The 26,912-nt window shown below is 30.9% G+C and overlaps 4 protein-coding genes and 1 long non-coding RNA gene across 14 annotated transcripts in view; 3 read left to right on the top strand and 2 right to left on the bottom strand.

Annotated features, from left to right (window-relative positions):
• The first annotated feature begins 106 nt into the window (after positions 1-106).
• Positions 107-2,406, top strand: LOC124426338 (uridine 5'-monophosphate synthase). 3 transcript variants are annotated; one of them, XM_046967918.1, is made up of 6 exons: positions 107-369; positions 492-528; positions 604-768; positions 872-1,355; positions 1,431-1,736; positions 1,806-2,406. In XM_046967918.1, the coding sequence occupies exons 3-6, from the start codon at positions 628-630 to the stop codon at positions 2,222-2,224; spliced, it is 1,350 nt and encodes a 449-aa protein (XP_046823874.1). In that variant the 5' UTR covers positions 107-369; positions 492-528; positions 604-627; the 3' UTR covers positions 2,225-2,406. The 3 variants fall into 3 exon arrangements, with proteins under 3 accessions (XP_046823874.1, XP_046823873.1, XP_046823872.1); XM_046967917.1 differs by having other exon boundaries at positions 621-768; positions 1,431-2,406; XM_046967916.1 differs by having other exon boundaries at positions 108-369; positions 1,431-2,406.
• Positions 2,407-2,559: 153 nt separating this feature from the next.
• On the bottom strand, positions 2,560-3,796 carry LOC124426341 (cytosolic Fe-S cluster assembly factor NUBP2 homolog). The gene is made up of 5 exons (XM_046967920.1): positions 3,652-3,796; positions 3,496-3,584; positions 3,176-3,397; positions 2,906-3,059; positions 2,560-2,816 (listed from the first exon to the last, which is right to left on the bottom strand). The coding sequence occupies exons 1-5, from the start codon at positions 3,760-3,762 to the stop codon at positions 2,610-2,612; spliced, it is 783 nt and encodes a 260-aa protein (XP_046823876.1). The 5' UTR covers positions 3,763-3,796; the 3' UTR covers positions 2,560-2,609.
• LOC124426342 lies at positions 3,066-3,501 on the top strand. Its single transcript, XR_006942709.1, has 2 exons — positions 3,066-3,218; positions 3,300-3,501. It is a non-coding gene; the product is annotated as an uncharacterized LOC124426342 (long non-coding RNA).
• Positions 3,797-3,985: 189 nt separating the features above from the next.
• LOC124426337 (intraflagellar transport protein 56) lies at positions 3,986-9,637 on the top strand. 2 transcript variants are annotated; one of them, XM_046967914.1, is made up of 8 exons: positions 3,986-4,123; positions 4,271-4,797; positions 4,950-5,033; positions 5,202-5,451; positions 5,565-5,774; positions 5,858-6,164; positions 6,242-6,482; positions 6,577-9,637. In XM_046967914.1, exons 1-8 carry the CDS (start codon positions 4,121-4,123, stop codon positions 6,686-6,688), a joined length of 1,734 nt encoding a protein of 577 aa, XP_046823870.1. In that variant the 5' UTR covers positions 3,986-4,120; the 3' UTR covers positions 6,689-9,637. The 2 variants fall into 2 exon arrangements, with proteins under 2 accessions (XP_046823870.1, XP_046823871.1); XM_046967915.1 differs by lacking the exon at positions 4,950-5,033.
• Positions 9,638-10,417: 780 nt separating this feature from the next.
• Positions 10,418-26,912, bottom strand: part of LOC124425909 (prominin-like protein) — a 33,779-nt gene continuing 17,284 nt past the window's right edge. The window contains exons 2-17 of one of the 7 annotated variants that reach the window (XM_046966961.1): positions 20,066-20,333; positions 19,580-19,932; positions 19,323-19,444; positions 19,205-19,228; positions 18,032-18,040; positions 16,402-16,697; positions 16,192-16,341; positions 15,892-16,107; positions 15,249-15,804; positions 15,014-15,172; positions 14,793-14,914; positions 13,953-14,003; positions 12,882-13,043; positions 12,410-12,499; positions 10,622-10,732; positions 10,418-10,533 (exon numbers count right to left, since the gene is read on the bottom strand). In XM_046966961.1, coding sequence (XP_046822917.1) covers positions 10,521-10,533; positions 10,622-10,732; positions 12,410-12,499; positions 12,882-13,043; positions 13,953-14,003; positions 14,793-14,914; positions 15,014-15,172; positions 15,249-15,804; positions 15,892-16,107; positions 16,192-16,341; positions 16,402-16,697; positions 18,032-18,040; positions 19,205-19,228; positions 19,323-19,444; positions 19,580-19,932; positions 20,066-20,333 — 2,702 coding nt within the window. In that variant the 3' untranslated portion in view covers positions 10,418-10,520. Of the gene's footprint in view, positions 10,534-10,617; positions 10,733-11,834; positions 11,892-12,409; positions 12,500-12,881; positions 13,044-13,952; positions 14,004-14,792; positions 14,915-15,013; positions 15,173-15,248; positions 15,805-15,891; positions 16,108-16,191; positions 16,342-16,401; positions 16,698-18,031; positions 18,041-19,204; positions 19,229-19,322; positions 19,445-19,579; positions 19,933-20,065; positions 20,334-26,912 lie in introns of those variants that run through there. The other 6 variants (XM_046966966.1, XM_046966965.1, XM_046966962.1 and 3 more) reach the window with 6 other exon arrangements.

Raw genomic sequence — 26,912 nt, 5'->3', positions numbered from 1 at the left:
TGTTGATTTTTGATTGGCTATTGGCCGACTTCTTATCCAATCATATTTCATTAAAACTTTTTAAGATTAATTCTTATAAATTTTGATTTTAAACTGAACAAAGTATTCGTATGTTATTCGTTGACAAGAGAGTTTGTTGATTCATGGATAAGCACTAATTATGAAAAATTAATTATAAGTGCGGGAAACAAAGGAATTATATTACCGTAAAATTTCCAGAGTGAGATTAATAATTCATTATTATTATTATTATATATTCGTTATTTTTTCGTTATACTTATATACATATATTATAACTATTACTCTAAAATATTCACTATTTGCAACACGTGACCTTCAGAGCATATGCTTCAAGAAACATAGAGGAAGGTAAAAACACTATATAAATAGTACCATATTTTATGAAACACCAATTAGATTTTATTAATAATTAAAATAAATAAATTTAATAAAACATTGTATATTACTTTAGTAATTTACTTTATTTTTAGAAATCAACAGATTGTGTTTTATTTGAAGGTGTAACAGGTGAGAAATATATGCCGCACAATTGATAATCATTTTTATTATGTTTTATGAATTAAATTTGTTTATATTTTCCAGTTACAAATATAAAAAAGAAAAATAATGCAAGACCAATTAAAAGAGTTGGCAGTAGCCTTATATGATATTGGAGCTGTAAAGTTTGGAGAATTTATAACCAAAGTTGGTCTGAAGACACCTATATATTTTGATTTACGTGTTATGATAGCATATCCTCAAATAATGGTAAAATTGAAAAAATAAAGATACATATTTTGATTTCATTGAAAACAATAAGAGATGAGTAATATGAAATATTGAAAACAATAATATAACGTTTTTTTTACAGTCTAGATTAGCAAAAGCTCTTTGGCAATTAGCAAAGACTCAAACTGATACAATTCAACTTTGTGGGGTACCTTATACTGCTCTTCCATTAGCTACTTTAATTTCAGCAGAATATAATATGCCAATGTTGATTAAGAGAAAAGAAGCTAAGAATTATGGTACAAAAAATCTTATAGAGGGTAACTTTAAATCAGGCGATCACTGCATAATAATTGAAGATGTAGTTACAAGTGGAAGTAGTGTTTTAGAAACTATATATGCTTTAAAAGAGGAAGGCTTAATTGTAACTGAAGTTTTGGTGGTAATTGATAGGGAACAGGGTGGAAGGAAAAACCTAGAAAATAAAGGAATCAAAATGCGAAGTCTTTATGATGTAACTTTATTAATGGATTGCTTGTTAGATTATGGCAAAGTTACACCAGAAATTGTAAAAGATGTAGCAAATTATTTAAAATCGTGTCAAGCACCAATTCCTTCTTTATCAGGTAATTATTTTTATATTTTTTTTTATACTCATAATTATTCCTATTTAAGATAATAAAATTGTATATCCATTCCAGTGAATATAGTGAACGAAAGATTGAACACACCATTTAGTATACGTGCAAATCAAACCAAAAACGCAGTGGCTTCTAAATTGTTTCAATTAATGGAGACAAAACAATCTACTTTATGTTTGGCAGCTGATTTGACAAAAATAAATTCTATTTTAGAATTGGTCGAACTTGCTGGACCACATATCGTGATTTTAAAAATACATGTAGATATCATAGAAGATTTTTCTTTTGATTTTTTGAAACGTCTAAAGGAATTAGCAAAGCAACACGAATTTCTGATTATGGAAGACAGAAAATTTGCAGACATTGGTAATACAGTCTTATTACAGTATAAAAACGGAATATACAAAATAGCAGAGTGGGCTGATATTATTACAGTACATCCAATTGCTGGACCTGCTATTATAGATGGCTTGCAAAGTGCCTTAAATGGTATTATTGAACCACGTGGTATTTTTATGGTTGCTGAAATGTCTGCAAAAAATGCTTTAACTACTGGAGATTATGTACAAAGGGCAGTGTCAATTTCTAAAGAATCTGACATGGTAATTGGTCTAGTATGTCAATCAGATATTATTCCAAACTTAGGAATGCTTCAATTAACACCTGGTGTTAAGTTACACAACAATTGTGATAACTTAGGTCAACAATACAACACACCTGAATCAGTTGTTAATTCGGGTGCTGATATAGTCGTTGTTGGTAGGGGAATTATTGAAGCAACGGATCAATTAGGTGCTATATTAGAGTACAAACAACAGCTTTGGATAGCTTATAAGAAAAGATTATTGAGATAAGTAATATGGGATTAATATATATCTATATATATATATATATATATATATATATATTAAACCCTATATATATATATATATATATATATATGAAAAATACATTTTTATTATATTTATACATAAGAATATTTGTATATAATTTGGAAATAGTACAACTAATATACCTATATCAACAAAGAAATCATTAAACAACAATTATTTTACATACAAAATTGTAACAAAGTATATGTATGATTTCTGATTAGCCCAAAATTTTATCACTTATACGAGATTGAAATTATACTATATAGATACATACACATTTAGTAATTGTGTTATGTAAAATATTTGGTTTTATATTATAAAATATATGATTTTTATTTATTTTGTATCTTACAATTTTATAGTTTCAAGCTTCCTTACTTTTAGTAAGTTCTTCAACTAATTTTCGAAATACTTGCGCAACTTGACTATTGGGAAGAGTAACTAAAACACTTTGAGCTTTATCTTGTAATCTACCAACTTGAGGATCTATAGGTACCTTAACTAAAAATGGTATATTTACCATTTCTGAAAGAGCTGTTCCTCCACCCGATGAAAATATATTTGTACACTCCTAAAAACAAGAAAATAGAAAAGAATTAAGAAAATATTCACTATTATAACAAATTAAGTTTTTGAATAATTTTTTATTGGAAGTCTTACTTCACAAGATGGACAAACAAAACCACTCATATTTTCCACGATACCAATTATAGGAATCCCAGTTTTTCTACAAAATGTAACTTCTCTCAAGACATCATCAACTGCAACTGCTTGAGGAGTCGTAATTAGAATTGCACCATCACATTTAACATTTCTGAAATTTATTTGGAATTTACTGATACGAAATTTATATATATAACATATGTTTTTAATGATTTCTTAGCCTATATAGAAGGATATCACAAAAAATCATAAAGATAATTGCTTTACTTTAAGTTTTCCATCACTGTGATATGTTCATCTGAAGTACCAGGTGGTGTATCAATAATTAAGTAATCAATATTTTCCCATACTACATCTGTTAAAAATTGCTTAATCATAGCTGTTTTTTTAGGACCACGCCAGATTACGCTGTCATTTTGATTTTTTAATAAAAAACCGATTGACATAACAGATAGTCTCTGCTCTGTATCAGCAAATACTGGTACCCATCTACAAAGACGTATTATATAAAATTGTTAACTTGGCGTATAACTTTTACTCAACTAAAATTGATGTAAAAAATGATTAATAAAAAATTTTTGATTTACCCATCAGATGATTGATGTACATCTTTATCCTCTAAGTTTAATAGATATGGTACACTGGGACCACAAAGATCTACATCCAACAAGCCAACCTAATAACATTTTAATATTTATCCTTTCTAACCTAGTGCACTTACATATTAAATTTTGACAACTCACTTTAAATCCAGATTCTTTAAGCGCAAGGGCCAGTTGTGTACTAATAGTAGATTTGCCTACGCCGCCTTTTCCAGAAAGGACTAATACCACGTGTTTCACTCCTTCTAACATCTCGCAACATAAAAATATAAACAAATTATGACTGCACGTAGTTTACACAATATTTAGTTCTGTTTTTACCTAGATAGCACTGTTACTATAATCAATGTAGATACAGCATTGATTGGTTGAAACTTTTGCGTTTTATTTAAAAGTAGTATTTGAAATATTATCGATTTCACCACGATTAAATCGATTGAGAAGTTCTAATAATGTTTGTTATTATTAATTTTTTTAAGTATTAATTATAAAACACACTAGGAGATATATATTTCACATATTTTTTGAAATATTTTAAACTGCTAATTGAAACGTCATACGATCCAGAAGTAATCAATAAGCGTGCACCTGTTTATGATGACATTTAAAAATGGTATCTAAATTTTTCTTTATATATTGGAAATATATAATTAAATATAAATTCTTTGAATTTACATTTTTATCTATACATTCTATTCTATACATCCATCTATACATTTTATCTATATATTTTTATCATTACATTCATTTTGAATTACAGATTTTGTCAAGAGCAAAACCAGCTTCTTCAGAAGGATCAAGATTATCTGCATCACGTACTAATATACCAAAGTTAGAAGAATTTTTAGAAAAACGTGACTACATAGGTGCTTTAACTCTTTTAGAATTTAACAGTACTTCTGGCAGTAATTTGGAATCAGAATTATGGATGGGTTATTGTGCTTTTCATCTTGGAGACTACAAGCGAGCTCTCACTATTTATGAAAATCTTAAAAAAAAAGAAAATGTTCTAGTCGATTTAATTACAAACTTAGCATGTTGTAATTTTTATCTTGGGATGTATCCGGAAGCACAAAAATTATTGGAAGAAGCACCTAATAGTAAATTGAAGACAAGACTTTTATTTCATTTAGCACACAAAATGGGTAATGAAGCAAAGTTGCTGGAGTATCATCAAATGTTGCATGATGTTTTGGAAGATCAACTTAGTTTAGCATCCATACACTATCTTAGAGCACATTACCAGGAGGCTATTGATGTTTATAAACGGATATTGCTTGATAACAGGTTAAGTATTGAATTATTATATCAAAAAAAAAATTAATTAAATAAGAAAGCATTTTAATTAATATTCTGATAATATAAGTATCCTTATATAAAAATAAGAATTTTTTGACAATTCAGTTTTGTAGTTACTAATTGATTTCATATGCATTTAGCAAAGTGGATGAAAGAAAAAAAAACAGTTTTATGCATGAAACTGATTCAGAAGTATATTTTATTACACAATTAAAAAATTGCAGGTATCCATCTCCCATCCTATTCGCACTCTTAGTATTTAATCCAATACTTTCCTGCCATATATTATGTTTATAACAATTATTTACCATCAAAGTATTTAATAATTTTATAATATTTTATAATTTTATAATTTTAAAAATACTTTTTAAAGGGAATATGATTTTTTTCAGAGATTATGTAGCTTTAAATGTATATGTAGCTTTGTGCTACTATAAGTTAGATTATTATGATGTTGCACAAGAAGTTCTGCAAGTGTACTTACAAAAATTTCCAGATAGTGCAATTGCAATCAATTTGAAAGCTTGTAATCATTTTCGTTTATATAATGGTAATGCTGCACAAGCTGAAATGAAGCAGCTTATAGGAAAGATATCAAGCTCTTTTACTTTTGGACATGATCTTATTCGTCATAACACTGTTGTATGTACAGTTTTCTTAATTGATAAATGGAAAGAAAAATTTTATAATAAAAATGATTTTACAAAGGTAAAATCAAATCATTTTTAAAATCAGTAATGTAATCAATATTATAGGTATTTCGAAATGGGGAAGGAGCTTTACAAATTTTACCAAATTTAGTAGATGTTATACCAGAAGCTCGACTTAATTTGGTAATATATTATTTAAAACAAGATGATATAAAGGAAGCATATGAACTTATTAAAGATCTTGAACCTGCTGTTCCACAAGAATACATTTTAAAGGGCATAGTAAATGCTGTAATGGGTCAGGAAATAGGTTCTGTAAGTTAATAGATTTTAAAAATTAGATAGGTAGTTATAATATAGATTCTAAGATTCGATAGTAAAGTGGTAAATATTTTTAGCGTGATAATATAAAAACTGCTCAACAATATTTTCAATTGGTGGGTTCTTCTGCATCAGAATGTGATACCATACCTGGTAGACAATGTATGGCATCTTGCTTTTTCCTTTACCGACAATTTGAAGAAGTTCTGGTTTATTTAAACTCAATTAAAACTTATTTTTCTAACGAAGATAATTTTAATTTTAATTATGCACAAGCACAATCTGCAGCAGGTTATTTTAAAGAGGCAGAAGAAGCTTTCTTGATGATACACAATGAAAAATACAAAAATGATTATATTTACATCAGTCTTTTAGCTTATTGTTGTAAGTTTAATATGTTGTAAGTTTATGTTATTTAAAAAATAAGTACTATATTTAATAAATGAATCTAATCTTTTTAGATATTATGAATAAAAAAGCAAAACTTGCATGGGAGTTATATTTAAAAATGGATACATCAACAGAATCATTTAATTTATTGCAAATGATTGCGAATACTTGTTACAAAGTAGGTGAATTTTGGTATGCTGCTAAAGCATTTGATATGTTAGAACGAATGGATCCTAGTCCAGAACACTGGGAGGGTAAACGTGGAGCTTGTTGTGGTACATTTCAATATATTGTCGCAGAAAAACAACCAACGTATGTTTTATATATCATATGTTAGATAGTATATAAACTAACATAGATAAATGAATAGATAGATTGATTTGAAATTAATATTCTTTTTTTACAGAGATCTACTTCCTGAAATAATTCTTTTGCTTAGAAATACATCTAATTCACAAGTGGAACAAATTATTCGTGTTATGCGTAAATGGGGTAAAGATAACAGGATTAATTGTTAATGCTGTGATGTATAATGATTTAATAATCAATTCCGTCCATTAATGGCCTTGTTTCTTATTTTCTTTTATATTCTATGAAAATATCGTTAATTGGCAAAACAATAATGGGACCAACGTGAATGCTCAAAAACTATTGTTGTTTTGTTATGAAACAACACTACTTGTGGTTGCTGCTTTAATATAAAATAGATATATTTAAACCGTGATACACTCATTTGTATAATAATAATTACGATATAATAATAATAATAACCTTTAACAAACATAATCGAAGTATTTTAAAAACGCCATAATTTATGACGTACTATTTTTCTTCTACTTTCATGTACGATTAGCCGACGACCTGTAGCATAAATTTGAAAAATTTTTAAACACATTTATATGTTATAAAGTAACTTGAATCATACACACTTTTTCGAAAATATTTCTATTGAATAGATGCTACAATGAAACTAAAAGAAAAAGATTTAATTTAAAATAAAAGATAAAATTTAAAGTTTTAATGTTTATAACATAAAAAAACAAAATAAATTTTAATTTATAAGTTCTTTGTAATATCTTGTTAAAAAAAATGAAAATAACAAGTACTTTTTTCAGTAAAATTAAACTTAATTATTTGATTGATGATACTAAAAGATATTTTCCATTTTATTCATAAAATGTATTATTACTTAGCCAGTACTAGTACAAATATAGAGAAGGAGTGCCTAGTACCAATTATTTCTACATAGTTACATATAAAAATAGCACCAAAATGATTAACGATATACATACTAGCATGTTAATGCAAATTTCATTTTGTATGATATCGATTCTTCTCTGAAATACATCTTATTTCTCGGCACTCATTCTCTAACTATGTTTATCTACATTTGAGTCTTCAGTACAGTCCGTCAGGTGAAATAACTTTAATAGTCCACACTAGTATTCAATTGTTACACTCCATAATTTAAAAAAGATCACCGTTTTTCAATTGCACGATACATACACTCAGTATCCGTTTCATCAAACGTTGACACTCTAAGATCAAGTTAAAATTGATTATGCTAAAGGTGTAAATATAGTAGTAATAAAGCAGAAAGTATATGCAGTGTTCATTTAAAGTCATTCATGTATTACGCTTTCTTTCTATCATTCGTTATCACTTTCACACATTCTCTCACACATAGTTTTGAAAAGATCCTACGAATTTTGTGCTCACACTTTCGTATGTTCATATACATTATGATGAAAGTATCTTTTTGGCAATTTGCTACTAGCCAATAAGGCTCGATGTTGTAGCATGGGCGGCGTTATCTACCGTATTAATTAATTTTCAAAATTCTGTACATATAAGAGAGTAACTGTCAGATCATTACAGCGACAAATATTATGCAATATCCTTATGAGCATCCCTTCAGAATACAGTTAGTTTTAAGAAACACATACATGCGTGATATTAAGAGAAACTTTCTACTTCATTAATTGTTTTCATATTGAAGAACAGTTGTCAAAATTGGTTCCATTTATACGAAAAAACTAATTGCATTAACAACAATTATTATTCATTAATTTATGTAGTCAATGTAAATTCTTTCACTACTGCATGTTCTCAAGTTAGGTCAATTATAGAATAAGTAGTTATTTAATGACATTTATATACCTGTTAACATTAATTCTTAATAACATTAATCATAGATGAACAAGTTAGTTGTTTTAGCAGTTTATAACGTGATGAATGAATATTTGATTATATCGCGGTATGTCTCTTATCATACAGGTATATCGAGAATTTTCTTCTGTTTTCTAAGAAATTTCTGTACTCGAAAGGATGATGGATGCTGCACTTATACATCAAAGCATTTATACGTAGCGTAGATTCGACCAAGCAAAGGATCTATGCAACGTAAAAATGAATTCTTATACCGATAAATTACACAATAAAGTAATAGTAAGAAAACGACTATTTAAACAATCGTGTACGCACGATCATTATAGTTTTGACCCCGTTCTTCAGAAAATAATTTTCTATTCCGTGCACCAAATGCAAAACTATATTATTCGTTCGTATTTGTACATGGAAATAGGAAATCAATTTCTATCATTTATTTAATGATTATAAAATAGGGTCCAATATTATTATTCATACAATTCGAAGATACGCAACGTGTTTTTGAATTTATACAGATTGTATAAGAACGTTGTTTGGCATTTATATATGGCGTTGTTGGATGTTGAATGTTTAAAATTTTAAATCATCACATCAACATGGATGTTGTATGATTTCTTGAAATTTGTTTAGAAACGAAGCGTCAAATCGACAGCATGAACTTGTATAGATAAATTAAACTAAGACATTAATTCTTTTACAGTATATCATACACATGTTTAGATATTAAGCTAAACTAATTTTGAACCGAAGACAAATTGAAAGGAGATGCGCATAGAAGCTACTAATTTCTATCTTTTTATTTTATTTTTTTTTTAAATAACAGAGAAAGCAGATATATCAAGATACAGTGTTTCATGCTTCCATATAAGAAGAATACTTTCATGAATGATATCATATAGAAAAATTAGTGTAAATGCACATACGTACTGCGTATTCTTACGTGTGAGTATTTGAAAATGATACTTATATTAATTAAAAATATGATTCTCTTACATAATAAAAATGAGTTTAAGCGAAATTCAAGAAAATGTAATTCGTTAATATCATTATATTATGATTTCAATTCTGTAATAGGAACTAAATGCAAAGATATAGGTCATGGGATTTATTTGTTTAGGATTTCACCAAATCTTTAAATTTGTTTTTCTAGTTTTTTAGGGATCTTAAACAAATATAGTGCATTCCACGAAGACGATTTTTGTACAAAATGTACTCGAAGAAGCATAATATGAACACAGATTGTTAAACATATATATATATGTAATAGTGTGTGTGTGTGTGTGTGTATATATATATATTAAGCAAGAAACTCTGATCTTCAATGTATCTACCTTCAACTTAACGAGTATACGCTGGATCGTAAATCGTTAAACGATCAGTCGTGCGATAATCGATCGTCCCGCGATTCTCAACAATTTGAATCTTCAACGCCACCAGTTTGGTGCTATTTCTTTGCCCTCTCGATTTAAAGGATGCGTCATATACATTGTTCGGTTAGTCTTCGATCATAAAATCATTCCGTAATCTAGGACGGCTCTTCTTCCGCAGGTAACGATCGCAATGCGATAGATTATTAATCGATTCAATCTTTCGATTATCCTTCTTAAGGAAGAAAAAGCCGTCGTAGAATATCATTATTCTATCTCAGTCTGTTTCTTCTTTTCTTTTATCTTCAAAACTTGGTCTTTAATAATATAATAATAATAATAAAAAATAGTAATAGTAATAGTAATAGTAATAGTAATAATAATAATAATAATAATAATAATAATAATAATAATAATAATAATAATAATAATAGTAGTAGTAGTAATAGTAGTAGTAGTAGTAGTAGTAGTAGTAGTAGTAGTAGTAGTAGTAGTAGTAGTAGTAGTAGTAGTAGTAGTAATAATAATAATAATAATAATAATAATAATAATAATAATAATGATATTAATAATTATAATAATAATAATAATAATAATAATAATAATAATAATAATAATAATAATATTCTCGCGTTTGGCCGATCCGTGGCACACCTAAGAACAACGATGATCAAACGTAGTCTCGCTTGCAAGCGGACTGGTTATTCTTTGTCTTTTTCTTCTTTTTCTTCAATGATCTTTTGTAACTGCGCGTAAGGCTATGAGTTGCTACACTGTTCAACGCTGCCTTCGTGCATGCCACGGCACTTGTGTCCTAATTTCTATCCCTGAAAATCAATTTCGTACATTTCAACATTCCCTTTCTATTTCTAACTATGTCGTTTAATTGAATCTTATGGTAAATAAGAGACTCACCCTGGCCCAGGATAGTAATAAGGAGGTGGTCGTTCGTATTCTGTACTTAAGGGAGGAGCAACGGCAGTGGGTTGATATCTTGGTGGTCCACCATTTGGAAAGTCCCAATTTCTAAAATAATAATTGCATGATTTAAAATATAACGAAGGCATCTATACGCCACGATCGCAAATATTTTACGTTCGTCGCGTGGCTCGTGACGTCACACGCGAAAAGAGATCGCATTTGCATTCACAATTAACAAAGTAAACGTAATGAGTAATTCGTCAAACATTTATCGAATATAATAACCCTTCGCAAATATTATAAAGATGCCTTAGCAAACAAACGATTGATATAGCAGCTATCCAAGCAAAATGAAATATACCGCTGAGCCGAGGACTCATTAATCGCAGGATTGATATCCCACGTAAAATTTGCGTCACAAATCTTTGCATCATTGAAATAAGATAACGAAATTACTGTCGACTCTTATTTACTTTGATTTTTCTTACGAAAGATCAAAAGTATACAGTTTAATAATTAACAAAGGAGGTCATCCTTTTTTAATTCTTTTTGTTGATTAAAAAATAATCAGGTTTCTTATCGGTATTAGTTAGTATAAATAAATAAATAAATAAAAAAGTATTCAAATCGACAGGTTCAACATTTACGATAAAAGTATTTTGTAACACTTTATGTGGGCTATCCTCTTTTATTTAATACATATATACGTGTACCGCACGTATGTCTATAGATTGTATGTATATAGATAATAAACATGCTTTCGCGTTCTTTCTGTCTCGCAAAATAACACGGCCAAAAATGATGCAATCAAAGAATGATAGTTCTTTTTTTCACAGCACATGATATTACGTAAAGTGGATGATATGTATCAAGAATAAATAAAAAAGCATCGGCTTGATTCTTGATTTTCGGAATTTTCTTGGAAACACACGCGAAGCCCTTTTTCTCTTCCGCAAGAAGCCTGACCTTGGCAAAGCTATTGTGATAATATCATATAGACAGATACGTATGTATGTATGTACTATGTACGTATAATGGCTAAAACCAAAGTATGATCGTACTTAAAGAATAAAAAGAAGAGAAGTGGAAGAAGAAGAAGAAAAAGTAGAAGGGTGTGATATGAAGAAAGGGTAGAAAATTAAAGGAACGAAGACGAAGAAATGAAAATGGTGGAGAAACATTTGTTAACAATAGTCTTGCGACTTACGTGCAGAGGCGTATCAAGAGACGCGAGAAGTTGCCCCCCCGCAAGGTTCCCACTCACCTGTAAATAACCGGGAGAAAAAGCGTGACCAACGTGGTTGCGTGATGGGGATATGTGTCGCTGACATTGATAAATTTAAGCACAGAGTTCAGAGATTATTTTATTATTAAACGAGGGCGTTCAGAGCGTTTAAACGAAAAAAGGGACTAACTCGATGAGTGGGAACCCAGCACGTATATAATATGTATATAATACAAATTGAGATTGAAAAGATGTATCTTATCTCGTACGCTCCTTCGATTTTCGTACAAGGTATCCCCAAGTGTAAGTAATTACGTTATGATAATTAAACAAAACAAAAAAAAAGGAAAAGAAGAAGAAATGAAAAGCGAAAGAAAGAAAGAAAGAAAAAAAGAAAGAAAACAATAAAAAAGATTAAGGAAATAAGTACGCTCGAGATAAATAAAGTGCGGCACTTAAGTTATCACAGAAAGCTGCGTTTTTGTTTCTCTTTTTATGTTTCGAGTAACTTGCTCGCTCCTTTTGTTTTGTTTTTTTTTGGCTCATAGAAAACTTACTGCGACTCTAGCGATACACTAAAGACTTTATTGTGAGGTTCGCTTTTAGTAGGGGCGATATGTTCGTGGTTACGCCACGATAAGGTGAAACTGTAAAAATAAATTATATGTGACTAATGGAAAAAACGAAGAAAGAAGAAGAAGAAGAAGAAGAAGAAGATACGCTCGATCGACATTTTTCTTATCTTTTCTTTTTTATCCGAAGAAGTTAAAACTTCATTTAGAAACAACAGATGTTAAATACGTACTGATAATCGTTAAAGGATTTCAGATTAGAATAAAATTTCGAGATAAAAAGTGGTTAATGTTATATATATATATATATATGTGTACATATAAAAAAAGAAGAAGAAAAGAAAACTACCGAACGTTCTAATGCTCGAGAAGAACGATGCCGTTTGTTCTTATTTTCTCTTGTTTAAGATCTTAGGAGGAAGTGAAAATGTTACTTGCACGATTTTTGATTACTTACTTAGGCGCTACATCTTCATATCTAGAATCATGATGCGATGTACTTTGATGAGCATCTGTGATCCTTTCACGATCGCTGTACCCAACCGCTGGACCATCATAACTTTCAACGTAAGCCGCGGGATGATGTCTGCCATGGGAGACGTGTTTTTTATCGTGTACGCTGCAATCAAAGATTAAATTCTTTAATATTTCATTTAACTATGATAGAGAAAAATAAATGAGAGCAAGTGAAAGACTGCGTGAGGCACTTCGTCATGCGAATTAGATTTATGCGTATCCGTGTGTTTGCATGTGTGTGCGTGTATCTGTTCTAAGCAGCTTACATGTATATATATACATGTATATATATATATATATATATATATACATGTATATATATATATATATATATATATATATATATATTCACGCACGTAATATATACATATATATGTATCTCGGTCCAACTATTTTCACTGACGTACGATAGAGCTAGCGTCTGCGTTGCATTTTACAATACGTACACAAGATGCCAGAAGCCATTGTTGACGTTAAACGGGGTAAACCATTTCTCAGTGGCAAAGCTTTTAACGTAAATTATTTGACATTATTGCACGCTGTATGAGTTAAATGCGTTTAAAAGCAGAATCTAAAGAGAGTTTTAAGAATATTAAAAAAAGTCACATAGTGAATACAATATTTAATAAAAATATGCTTTGCGTGATTTTTTTTTATTTTTCATGCGAATAATAAAAGGAATTAGTAAGCGACACTAAGAAATAAAAATATTCATTTGGAGAATTATTTTCAAAGGTAATATATGATAATAACACATACTTGTACGAAAACAGGGAAGTGTATATACGTTCGATTGGTAAAGAAATAGAATAAAATAAAATAAAATAAAATAAAATAAAATAAAATAAAATAAAAAAAATAAAAAAAGGAAATAGAAAAAAAACGAAGAACAAAAAAAAATAAACGTTCAACATTTCGAAAAATCAAACAGAAATACTTACGACTTGAAACATGCTACAATTATCATTCTCGACATGCGAACACTTTGATTGTTCATTTGTTTTATACTTACTGAGCGAGGGGTATGTTATCCCTGTCTGCGTACGCGTCATACAAATATTCACTGGAACGGAGCGTGTTAGCAGTTAGATTCCAACAACCATTCCACATATTAGAAAGCTACTTTAAACTTAATATCAGCTAATGCGATGTATACTTGATACAGAAACCATCATACGTAATAAATTGACATCGTTACTTTTCCGGACCCCATAAATTTTTTTTAGACAAGTAAAATGTTAATACATTACACGGCACATTTATAAAAATTTAATAAAAAATATAGGAATCAAATGAAACGATACGGCAATGTTCGTCGCACTTTTTCGATCCCTTTTGTAATCGATGCAATTATAAAGATAACTTATTAGAGGTATAAGGTACTCATGCCGACCATGGAAAGAAAAAAGATACTAAGCGCGAGTATGTGTATGTACATGCTATGATTTATGAAAGCTTGAGTCACTACAAGAACGAAAATAAAGGATTTAGAATTTCTGTGTCAAAGATATCCGATGAATTGATTATTAGAATAGATTGTAAAAATAGATAAAACAGATTAAAAATGTCTTGTGACAATACTTATGTATAATACTTTAATCTTTCCTCACGTTGTTTCAAGAAAAAAAAATTAATAATAAAAAACCAAGAAAAACAAAAGAGTAAACGTAAATTATGCATTAATATGTTACTCAGCTGTATTAAAAAGTTTAATTACAACGAAGGAAACACTTAAACGTTGGACAGGTTATCATGCGTTTTAACGATACTCAAATAACGGTTTAAACAAGGGGTAGAAAAGATACGTTATATATTTCACCTTAATCTATAGTATAATCGATAAAAAACTTACGCTTCGACAAGAGGTCCCGGGTATGGATCAGACTTTTGATACAGAGCACTCAATTTCACGCAAAGTACTATCGTTGGTAGAAAGAGGATTAAGCACCAGCCAACGCTTGCCCAAAAACCATTCTATAAAAATAAAAGATATGAGTGTACCTTAGAAGATTTCTAATGCGATAACACGCGATACGAATGTTACATTAGAGGAATGTACTCAAATTTACTTACAAATGGATCTAAAATCTTATTGCATCCGGCTACAAGAGTTGCGTTGTAAGCATTAGATACCGGTTGACATCTGCCAACTTTGTTACGAGCACTGTCGATTACATGCTCGAGGAAATCATCGACTTGATGAAGAAAAGCGTTACCAAATTTCGTAGCAAGCTATGGAAAAGAAAATTACATGTAAACATAAATGTAGAAGATCAAGTCGAGAATAATAAAGTTATTTAAAACTTACATATTGAACGTATTCCGGTCCGTCCTTATTTAAAAATTGTTGAGCTTTCGTAACTTCGTCTACTAAGTTGTGAATAGCCTCGGCCATTGAGGTATGATTAAATTTGATACTTTCTTGAAGAGCCAACGCGTTTTCACTGAGTTTTTCACTTAATGTGGCCATGGGTACCACGAGATCTCTGTGGTAATGCTCCAAATCATGAGCATTCTTTAGAAGACTGTCTCTGATATCCTCTTGACCGGGTGACAATTTTGTGGATACATCTCTCAATTTTGACGCCAGATGTTCCAAATTAATATTCGTGATATTGTCGGCAAGAAGTTCGGCATACTGATAAAACTTGATATCGCTCAGACCACTTTGCGCCAGATCGTTGAGTTTCGATCTGGCGCTCTCCTTCAGAATCACCACACCTGGAGAGAGATTTATCTTACGGCGCAACTGTTGAATTGTATCATTGATGTCTATGCGTCCAGCATAATTACGTAGAGTACCAATGTCGAACAAATTACTGAGTTTCAGTACGTTGTATAGAGTCTCGTTAGCATGACATTTGCTAAAATAAGATTCAATAAATTTTTGATTATTTTAATGTAAAGAACGAATCCTTTTTTCTACAAATTATTGCGCAATTAATATTTACGTGATTATATAGCTCATGTTGATATCAAAATTAGGATTCTTAGGATGCAGTATCTTTCGGATCTGCACAATCTCGTCCACTAATTTGAACATTCTATTGTCCTTCGGATTTTTTAATGGCTCACAAATGCCCCGTTGCGCTAAAACTCCTGTTATCATATGCACCACTGTGATTACCATTAAAACACTGGTTAAAAGAAAGATTATCCATACGGCCCTATAAATAAAACGTATATTATTTATGAATATTGAACATTTACAACATAATAATTCATAATGACAATTACAGTATAAAACTTACATCATAAGGAACCGTGCACCGGATCCTTTATTACAACAATCATCGCCATATCCATCCGGTCGTTTACCACAAATACCGCAGAGGAGACCAAATGTCAAGCACATTAAAACGGTAAGAAGAATACCCGAGATCCCAAGACCAAGATAGTACCTAAAAAAATAGACGTAACAATTTTTCCTTTATGTTAACTTACTATTAGTTGATAATTACCTGTATGGTGAGTACTGAACGACGTAATTACGTGCCACTTCTAAATGTTGGAAATAAACCTTCTCGATATCATTGTTTATTCTGTCGATTAAACTGGTCATATTGTTCGCTATGCTTGCCAGATAATCGCCTGCTCTTCTAATACTCGCGCTAACTACAGGAATCGTTTGATTCACCGCATGTTGTATGTCCTTCTGTATCTTTAAAAAGGATTCTCTACCCTGACTCACTTCTGACACGATATTACTCTCCATCAATATGGTAATGTTATGTAGAGCGGATGTAAGGTCCGGTAACTGTAAATGATATTCGAATGATTGTGATGATGAACCACCGAGGTCTCAGCATCGTTAAGAAGAGAGAGAGAGAGAGAGAGAGAGAGAGAGAGAGAGAGAGAGATCGTGAGGTCAAAAGATTCGTGTGAGATTGGGCTTCTCTTGCAAGATGAAAACGTGCGATACATCGAATTTATGTATGAATATACTACAAAATTCTAAGATCGATATTCATGCTATGATCTTATTCGATGAGTCAATGAATTCTTCAATTTTTTTTTATAACGAACAACTTCGCGATTAGATCCATGATAATGATTGATCGATGAAAACGTAGATTGAATTCTCAAATGTATATATTATTAACGTACTGTTACTCGTTCGATCATCTAACGCGATTTCGAACGGGATTTATCGTTTTTAATTTAATCATCTAGAAGAATTTATGTATTATTTAATAAAAATCACGATACACAGTAATCGTAATGAATCGCGTAATTAGAATTAATTCGATCTTCTGACCATACACTTCTCTTACATTTGATCTGTGAGCCCTGTATTTAATTTTTGTTTTATACTTTACATTTGGATTACTTGAACGATGTAGGAATTTTTTTATACTTGTTCACATTAATCACTGCATAACAGTACGTGAAATGATAATGATGATGTTGAAAATGATGATAATGACGGTGGTACTGCATCCATATATCATATATTCGATGGGACAGTTAACGTTATGAGATAGATTAACTTCATTTGGGAAAAATGTTGTTCGAAATATTTTTTTTCATTAATTCAAGTATAATAATTTCAAGTATAACCGATATTATAATTTGCGTTATAGGTAACCGTCACTCTTTGTATGTATATGCATGTATGTAAACATTTTTGTTATACAAATGTAGAATCAAAAGAGTTCACAAAACAATAAAATGATGAAATGAAAATGATACTATTCTACATCTATGACATAACTTACGTAAAAGTAAGAGGAAGAGAAAGAGAAAGAGAGAGAGAAAGAGAAAGAGAAAGAGAGAGAGAGAGAGAGAGAGAGAGAGAGAGAGAGAGAGAGAGAGAGAGATTAAAGATAAATTAATATGATCATGTAGATAGAGGAGGTAAAGAAAATGATAGACACATAATGAGTTTTAATCAACACACTTGCAGCGCCTTGTTCGTAAAAGCAACAAAAGAAGAAACGTTTTTTTCCTGCTTTTTCTTTTTCTCTTTTTTTGTTGTTCTTATAATCAAAGTATATAAAAATAATTGACGAGAGGAATTTCATTAATAACACTAGACAACATACACGAGAGAAAAATAGGGAAAGCTACATGCTTTTGCTTACGACTTACAGAGTGAAGCTATAGTGGCGGGCATGGAATCAAACAAATTTATACAGTATCGTTCTCGTACACCAATGGCTAGACGATTTAATAGATATGTATATAATATATTTATATATATGTTCGTATATTGATTTTTTATTTTATTTTTATAATGTGGTGGAACATTCAAAAAAAAAAAAAAACATTTATATATCCCCATCGTTTTTTCAAAATATAAGAAGAAGTAATAACAAAAAGTTACTGATTAATTAATTTCTCAAGATTATTAATATTTCTTGTAATATAAATATTCACTTATTTCAATGATCATATTAAAACAGAATTAAAAAAGTAATTAAAGGTATATATTATCTATATATATATTATTAAGGGGTATCGATTTATAGATATAAATATTTTATAATTTTATCGTTAATTTCGTCTTTTCTCTCAATTTCGTTTTAATATAAACGTAAATATATATTTTTATATGAAATTGGAAAAAAAGGAACGAAAAATGACCAACTATCCAATTCTTTATTTTTAATAAGTTAAATAGCTGTCCTGCGTTCAATAATAACGGGGATACTTAAGTGTTTTGTCTCAAATATGCCACTCATTTTGACTATATTAAAACAAAAAGACATAATTATTAGTTCCATTGGCCTACGATGCGCACAGACAGTAATTGCAGCGTATATTTGTAATCGAACATGATCGATAATTACTTTGATAGAAAGACTGTTGGTACTCAAAAGAAGCATATTACATAAGTTTACAGAATAATATCATGATATACAGCTAATTTCTTCTTTACAAATTTTCTATTTATGAAAGAATGATTGGAACGAATCAATTTGTAAAAGCAGGAACTACCTATACGTGTGTTTGAAAAATCATTTATCGATTTTTATTACTTACTCGACGAAAATTCTCTTACTTTCGTGTTTTCTTTTGTTTTTTGTTTGTTTTTTACTTTCTTTTTCTTTCTAAATCATTAATCATTACAAGTAGCGTAAAAAGTAAAGCGAACAAAAGATATAATATAGAATCTCATAATGAGAGAATCTTATAATGTACTTTCTGTACATCTAAGATCTCTTATATTTTCCATATTATCTAACTCAATTATAGCTAACTAAAGAAAGAAAATGAAAGAAAAATAAAATAATTTTTGTGATTCATGCTATCCAGTCATACCTTTGGGAAGTATCGGTCCATGTACTGCATGTAAAAGCGAAATAATATTTATCAGAAAATGAATTAGAAGCTCGTTAAAAGCTCATTAAAAGCGATGTGTAAAAGAAAAGATACGTACCTTGTCGAACTCTATTTGGACCGACATTTGGTTCACCTTGTAGTCGTGCAATATCTGTTTGCAGTTGTGGCTCGTACAATCGCGAAGCGTATAAAGCAGATTGTTCTTGACACCGCGCACAACTGCAAGAATGAAAGGAGAACAAAAAAACGAGCGAAAAGAAAAATAGAAGACAAAAGGAAAAGATAGGAATTATATCTTAGCTTATTCGAAATAAAGGATTTGGAAGGAAAAGTAAAAGTAAAATGAATACGTACCGATGTCTAATTGACTAGCGTTCATTCTCAATTCTTGCGTTATTCTATTCATAGAACGTAATTCCTCCCTGATTGATTCCAAACCGATCACGATATCGTTCAAATTCGTCAAGGAAACCGCGTGAGAATACTCGGCTAATTGCTCGGTCACTATTCTGCCGCTCGCTTGCAAAATATTGTTCAACGTGATTTCGAGTTCACCGTAATTAGTTTTCAGAACGGTGTTAATTTCACGCTTGGTGGTGGCCAAATAAAGCCTAACATCCTTTAAATTAGTTTTAACATTGCTAGGAAGCTCCTTGGTACCATCTTGCATGTACTCATTTGTTACGAATGCGCAAACAACGCCGAATCTGTAAATTCGTGAAAAGAAAGATCTTCAGATTACGAATATCTATATCGGAAAAGAAAAGAAAAATAAAACAATATGCTTCTTTTACAAAGTGAGGGAGTAACAAAATAAAAAATGAACGAACGAGAACTCACAGAATAATAGTGGCTACCCCAATGAGGATGATGCTAAGCATAATTTTTCTACAATGATCGTGTTTTTTATCGAACGGCTGACTCCTAGCTCCACAATGTCCAGCGCATCTGCAGCAGCAAAAAAAAAGACCGATGCAGGGAAGAATGGCTGCGAGGAGGACTCCAATCAAAGCGAGACCGGCTAAACCACCATAATGGGCCACTATTATCTTCCACTGGTGCCAAGGATCCACGAAGACTGGAGTGTTGGATATTACGGTAATCATTCCTACGATACAGGCACTTATATTATTATTTACAGCTTATATTATTATTTAACAAGAATATTTGCGGATAAATAAATTCGAAATAGTGTTTTGAAAAATTATAAAATATTCAAAAAATCATCAATTAAAATGCTTCGATATCTTATATAAAAAATTGTTAAGTATCTTGTAAAATATTTTAGGAGTGTTTTAAAGAGAACGCGGAAATGTGGTGGATTAGAGAATAAGAAAGGGGTATATGTGTCATCAAAGCACATTTTACATTTGGCATCAGATACTCTGTCTTTTTCCACATCGAGAGGATAAGGAAACGAGGGCACATTCCTAATGTGGGCCACGGTTGGAAGAGAGGGAAATAAAGAAATAGAGAAAGAGAGGGAAATAGAGAAAGAGAGAAAAAGAGAGAGAGAGAGAGAGAGAGAGAGAGAGAGAAAGAGATAGAGAATATCGAAATGTAGAAGGGTTGGAAAACAACTGAGACGAAGTCGGGAAATTTATATCCTGACAGCACTAATTCAGGAAAATAGGTCAACGTTGCTCATTCATTGTAAAGGCCGGGACATAGAGGGATTAAACTCAAATTTATTGAAAATTTTTTTCTATAATTTACAAAATGTTGATATAATAGAGACAATAAATATTGATATTAATGAGATGGTAATACCGATAACATTTTAATCGATTGATCGATAATCGTTCGTAATTATTACAGCTTATAATTTATATCGATCGCTTTCTCAATTAACTATTGCTTTCTTTTTTCCCTTTGAACAACGTAAATAAATAATACATCGACTTCGTGCACGAAATGCTCGACATTTTCGTGCAGACTCTTGATCGATTGTAGTTTTTGCAATTGGCTTAATCGTCGAACCACGAAACATGCTCCTTTTGAACAGTGAATACGAGCACTGCCAGAAGAATTATTCGATTCAAAGCGGAGGCCACTGTCAATCAAATACTACGAAACGTGGTACAGAGAGCCACGTTTCGAGGGCATTGCTAGTTAACGATAGTGAACGTTAATAGTCAACGAGAAGGAACAGAGAGTAGGTATACGTATAGTCTGACATGGCAATGACTATTACTAGCTGGTGTTCGTATATATATATATATGTGTGTATGTATTTATAAATAAAATAGGGGAGAGCACTGCATGCAGGAAAATACTCATTGTGAGGTACATCCCGAAAGAGAAAGAGAGAGAGAAACAGAGAGAGAGAGAGAGAGAGAGAGAGAGAGAGAGAGAGAGAGAGAGAGAGAGAGAGAGAGAGAGAGAGAGAGAGAGAGAAAGAGAGAGAGAAAGAGAGAGAGAGAGATGTGAGGGCGGAAGTGTAGGTAGATCACAGTATCTCTATAAAGTAGCTTTTCATGTAGAAAATCATGATTTTAATGTTAGTAATAAATGAGCAATTGAATTTTCAACTAATACATCGGAAGTTCTTATTTTATAGTGCAATCAATGTTATTCTTTATGCTTCTACTACGCGTACGTGCCGCTTATCTTTGATATTTTATTTAATCTTTTTTATCCTAGATCTATGACAGGGAGTAAATAAAAAAGAAAAAAAAAGAAAAAAGAAAATAAATATTGATCGAAATTAAAGGAAAATCTTTTTTTAGAAAGATTAATTTGTGTAAATACAACGAATAAATCGATCGTTCCTATAAATTCGTTTTATTCGTTGATTAATTCCACGATTAAGTTTTCCTTGTTCCGTTTAAATAGCGCAGAAGTGGCTAGGGAGAAAATTTAAGCTCGCTCCGTCATGATTTTCGAGAAACTAGGACATCGCAATTCGATAGGACAGCACGATAAATCTAACCCATTTTGTGAAAAACGACTCGGGAAGATAATGGAGTCTCTCTCTCTTTCTTTCTCTTTTTTTTCCTGTAAAACGAAATAGATCATTTTCATTGAACATGTTCTCTTTAAACTTCATTATTATTCGCTATTGAACTTAATAAATAAATGCATAGGTTTATACTTATTTAAATATTCATTATGATTAACGATAAAGAATTAATCATTAGTTTTTATCTCGAAAAATAATGATTGCAAAAAGAAACATTACAAATTATTCTTTCTATCAAGTGATTTATCATATGCTTGGCCTTCTATTACAGTTTGCTCGTTCTTTTATTTATGAAATAAAATTATAAGAAACCACCAGGAAGGAAACGTTATTCACGTTGACGTTGTTGCGAGTAGAGCAGGAAATAAATCATTTCTATTTTGGTTAATCTTTAAGTTGCTCCTGGCGTGGTGAACTTTTGGAAAATTCAAAAGCGAGAGCAGGAAAGCCGCAATCTCAGATGGAAGGCAGTGCAAACTGAAATGTCTTTAAATATTAGAAACTTGCAACAATCTAGTTTTATATTCTCCGTGTTTGTAGAGAAATCCTGAAATAAGAAACGAGTAGAAAATCTGACCGTTCAGTTGGCGTTGATGTTTTAAAATTATAATCCAGTACCATCAGAATATTCTGACGATTAGTTGTTGCAAGTATGCAACGAGGGTCTCCACCATCGTCGTTCGTCGTCGTTTTCGTGCGAGAGCTCTCGATCGATTTCTTGAAAGTCATTGACCTCGACGGTTATGCTAATGTTCCTAACCGTGGGTTTAGGTCGTGGTCTTTTAACCACTTCCATGGCCACAGCTAACGTCATTTCATCTCCTTTCTGACGTTCCTCCTAAATTCTTCCCTCCTTCCCTCCTCCCCGCTTCTCTCTCTATTTATCTTATTCTTATTCTAGTGACTTACTTATCTTTTCTTCAATTCTGTGTTACTAGTGTTATTAATATTATTATCTTTGTTACTATTAATACACATTTGATATTTACTAAGACATAATAAAAATAATAAGAGAGTTAACTTCTACAAAGAAAACTTCTAGGAAGAGAAAAATAGAATAATTGCAAAAGGATTTAATATTTTCAAATCGAAGAGAACCATTATTAAGATCGTAGCTCTAGAACGGAAAGCATGAACTCGAAAACAAGTTAGATAATAATAATAATAATAATAATAATAATAATAATAATAATAATAATAATAATAATAATAATAATAATCGATTTTGTAAGGTTAAAGGTTAGAAAGCGATCGTCGATGGGATTTAAAATCTGTTCTCGAAGGCACTTTGCCCTATTATCGGAATTTTCCATCCGTACGGTAGCTTCCGCTATTATTATATTAATGAAGAAATCCATTAGCTTTTCGAGACGGCAAATATTGATACATCGACAGATTTGGATTGGGTCTCAATCTGCTTTATTCGACTGTCTTATTATTTTATTTTTAAATTATTTTGAAAGAAAGAGAAAGAGAGAGAGATAGAGGGAGAGAAATTTTATTATTTGGTTACAAAACTGTTGACGTTTAATAGGGATTCTAAATTAAAATAACTAATATTATTGAGATTGTCCATCAAAATTGACGCATATATATTTAGGAACGTTTACCGATTATACGTTAAAATTTTTATGAATTTTAATTATGGTCGCTTAAGGATCAAATCAATTATTTCCGTAAAAGAATTATCATTTGTTGATCAATTAAAACGAACTTAATCTTTCTCCTTCAAATATCTATTAAAATTTTATATTAAATGAGAGTATCAATGCAAACTTTGATATTCAATATTTATGAAGCTCATTATAAACGCATTTTTTATGACCGTACTCTATCAAAGAACATATTGTATGTTAAATTGAAGTTATGTAAAGAATGTATTTCTAAAAATATCGATTTTTAAAGATACACTCTTTCATATGCGACGAAAAATAAGGAAAACTCGCTCGTTTTGCTAGAGAATATTCGATGGTCTGGAATCCCCTTTAACTGTCCCTTTCATTCTCTCTCTCTCTCTCTCTCTCTCTCTCTCTCTCTATATATATATATATATATATATATATATATATATATATATATATATATATCTTTTGTCCTTCTTACGCTGATGTTACTTCGTCCACTTTCGTCTTTCTATCTCTTTTACTCTCTCACAGTCATACATCTCATTATTTTTGAGAACAAAGTACTTCGCGCTTTTTCCAAGTTAAAAAACACAGAACAGCCAGACTCCATTCGTCCTCCTGCATTCTTTCACCTCTTTCTTTAGTCTTTCTTTTCCTCTTTTCTTCTTCATCATGAAGAAACATTGAGTTTGGGAGCACAAAAGAAGAAAACAGGAAAGTTATGATGAGTTCCTAGTAAAGTCAATGAACGATGGTGTTAATGTAACGAGTTAATTGTATGACGATCCGTTACTCGTAATCTACATTTAAGAAGAGACTTTTTCTATATATATTTACATATATAGATATTTACGAACATGCATGTATCTTGTAAAATTGATATATAAAATAAACGAATTATTTCTACGATAAGGATCGTAAAAATTTTTGAAGCAATGATATCTTTAACGACAGACAAATTTGAAATTCGTCGTAAAGAGATCAACAACTGTGCTATAAGTAATTCAAGTAAAAGCAGCTTATGATAGAGCGTTAGTTTAAAGGTATTCGTAAAGTGTAAAACGATATGTAAGTAACCTTATCGTCTAGATTTATCGCGCTTGTGCGAATATATGCGATACTTGTAGCACTTCCCTGCATTCGCCTGGCTTCCAGGGACGCGTACGATAGAGTCCTCCTTTTATTTTTCTTCTTAGCTCGTATCTCATGTACAACGACGGAAGCTAAAACCTGAACTCTTCGGAGCTATTATAAGATACTTGTGTCTTCTTTTTCATCTTGGACAGTGGATACAACGGAATTATGCTGCTCGAAATACGTGACCTGATCTTCTGGTTCGAAAACGATCAAATATCATTCTCTTTTCCTTTCTTGATAATAATAATACATGATGTTCGATCTATCAAGTGGTACGATCATTTTTTCGACAACTATGATGTTGATTGGTAATCATTTATTGTATCAATATTTTCTAATCATATTTCCGACTAGATATTCTCAAAATTTCGTGAACGATCGCAATCCCTTTATTCATCGTAATCAACGATAGAAATTACAACGATAATTGCAACATTTTACTAACTATTAGATAAGAAAAATGTATTGCTATGATACTTCGGTTTTTTAATTTGATTTTACGTAATCTCTACATCATTGCTTCGTATTAAATACGAATAGAATTCAGCTTTCTCCATGGCACGGAACAAGGAATTGGCCGTGGAAAAATCACTGTGCGAGGTCATTCTCGTTGCCCATAATATCGTCATCGTCGTACTTCGGTTCCCCGTCACCGTTTGTCCTTCGTGCTTACATACAGCCTCTTAGAAAGTCATTACCGCTTCCTACGTGATGATTATCCGCGTTACACTAAGTAATTGTAGCGTTAATTTACGTGACGAGTGAACGAAAATATTTATATATACTTATATTTATATATAGGGGGAAAAATAAAAGAAATTTTTTCTTTTCGCTTTTTTTCCTTTTTTTTTTTTAATATAGGATACGAATATGATGTATTCAAGGTCGAATAAAATCTAACGTTCACTTCCATTTTATTGGCATTTCTCTTATAAAGTTTTTCTCTTATATAAGCAATATCCATTTTTCGCCATGATGAAATCATTCGAGTGATTCGAGAATGATACCGAATGAATCATAAGACTAACGGCACTCTCGAGAAATCAATGACTTGTTTCAATATCATGAAATTCCTTCTAATGCCAGATTAAAAAGCCGGGAAATGAATGAATGAGAAGAAAGGAAGTGCGAGTTGGGCAGCAACGTATCATTCATTTCATTTCATTCTTTCGATGTATGATGAGAGATTATATCGAAATATCGCGATTTACTTGGCAAAGGATGAAAATACTAATTATTACGGCTGATAATAAGTAATATTTCAAAGAAATTAGAAAGATTTTCATTAAACATTTTTGAAATTTTATAATACATTTTCTTAAACCTACTGAACGGTTTCACGCCATTAAAACGCTTGTGGTCCGGAAATACCATATACGAAGGGCACACAAAAGAACGTCTAACGAGAGAGGTAGCAAAGTCTAGGAATTGACTGTGTGTTGGAATAAAAGTAGTAGAGGCGATAAAAAAGAGAAAGAGAGAAGCAAAATGAAATAAAAGGAGAAAGAAGTGGGTGAGAAAGAGGGAAGGTCGTTACATGTGGTCAGCACTTGAAAACCAGTTGGTAACACGTGTGCCTAGTTTCGTTGCTTTATGCAGAAGCACGAATGCTACTATGATTTTTTTTCTTTTTTCTTCTCTCTCTCTCTCTCTCTCTCTCTCTCTCTCTCTTTCTCTTTTACGGTTGCTCGTTTTCGTTTTATTCGAAATATCTTCTGTGAGGTTAATCAAAAATTACTCTCACGCCTGAATTTTCTGATAAATTCAATATGAATCTGGCTACGTACCGATTATTTTATAAATAAAATCAAATTTATTTCTTCACGCTTAACTTTCGTTTGAATATTAATTAACAATGTACAATATTTTATAATCTGCAAAACGATTAAAACGAATAAAATTTTATATTTTACATTTCAAAAGGTAATAAAAATACGTTGGATAATATATTTACATACAGTGC

Source organism: Vespa crabro, chromosome 8, assembly GCF_910589235.1.
Source record: "Vespa crabro chromosome 8, iyVesCrab1.2, whole genome shotgun sequence".
Lineage (NCBI taxonomy): Eukaryota > Metazoa > Arthropoda > Insecta > Hymenoptera > Vespidae > Vespa > Vespa crabro.
The sequence above is the reverse complement of the archived record's forward strand: the minus strand, read 5'-3'. Positions and strand labels throughout refer to the sequence as shown.

Excerpts from the sequence above, each read along its gene's own strand:
- LOC124426338 (XM_046967917.1), top strand. The coding sequence starts at position 628 with ATGCAAGACCAATTAAAAGAGTTGGCAGTAGCCTTATATGATATTGGA. Across the intron at positions 769-871 it reads TAGCATATCCTCAAATAATG|TCTAGATTAGCAAAAGCTCT; the intron begins GTAAAATTGAAA and ends TTTTTTTTACAG. Across the intron at positions 1,356-1,430 it reads ACCAATTCCTTCTTTATCAG|TGAATATAGTGAACGAAAGA; the intron begins GTAATTATTTTT and ends TATCCATTCCAG.
- LOC124426341 (XM_046967920.1), bottom strand. The coding sequence starts at position 3,762 with ATGTTAGAAGGAGTGAAACACGTGGTATTAGTCCTTTCTGGAAAAGGC. Across the intron at positions 3,060-3,175 it reads ACAGTGATGGAAAACTTAAA|AAATGTTAAATGTGATGGTG; the intron begins GTAAAGCAATTA and ends AATAAATTTCAG. Across the intron at positions 2,817-2,905 it reads TTGTTTGTCCATCTTGTGAA|GAGTGTACAAATATATTTTC; the intron begins GTAAGACTTCCA and ends TCTTGTTTTTAG.
- LOC124426337 (XM_046967914.1), top strand. Across the intron at positions 4,798-4,949 it reads CGGATATTGCTTGATAACAG|CAAAGTGGATGAAAGAAAAA; the intron begins GTTAAGTATTGA and ends ATATGCATTTAG. Across the intron at positions 5,034-5,201 it reads ACACAATTAAAAAATTGCAG|AGATTATGTAGCTTTAAATG; the intron begins GTATCCATCTCC and ends GATTTTTTTCAG.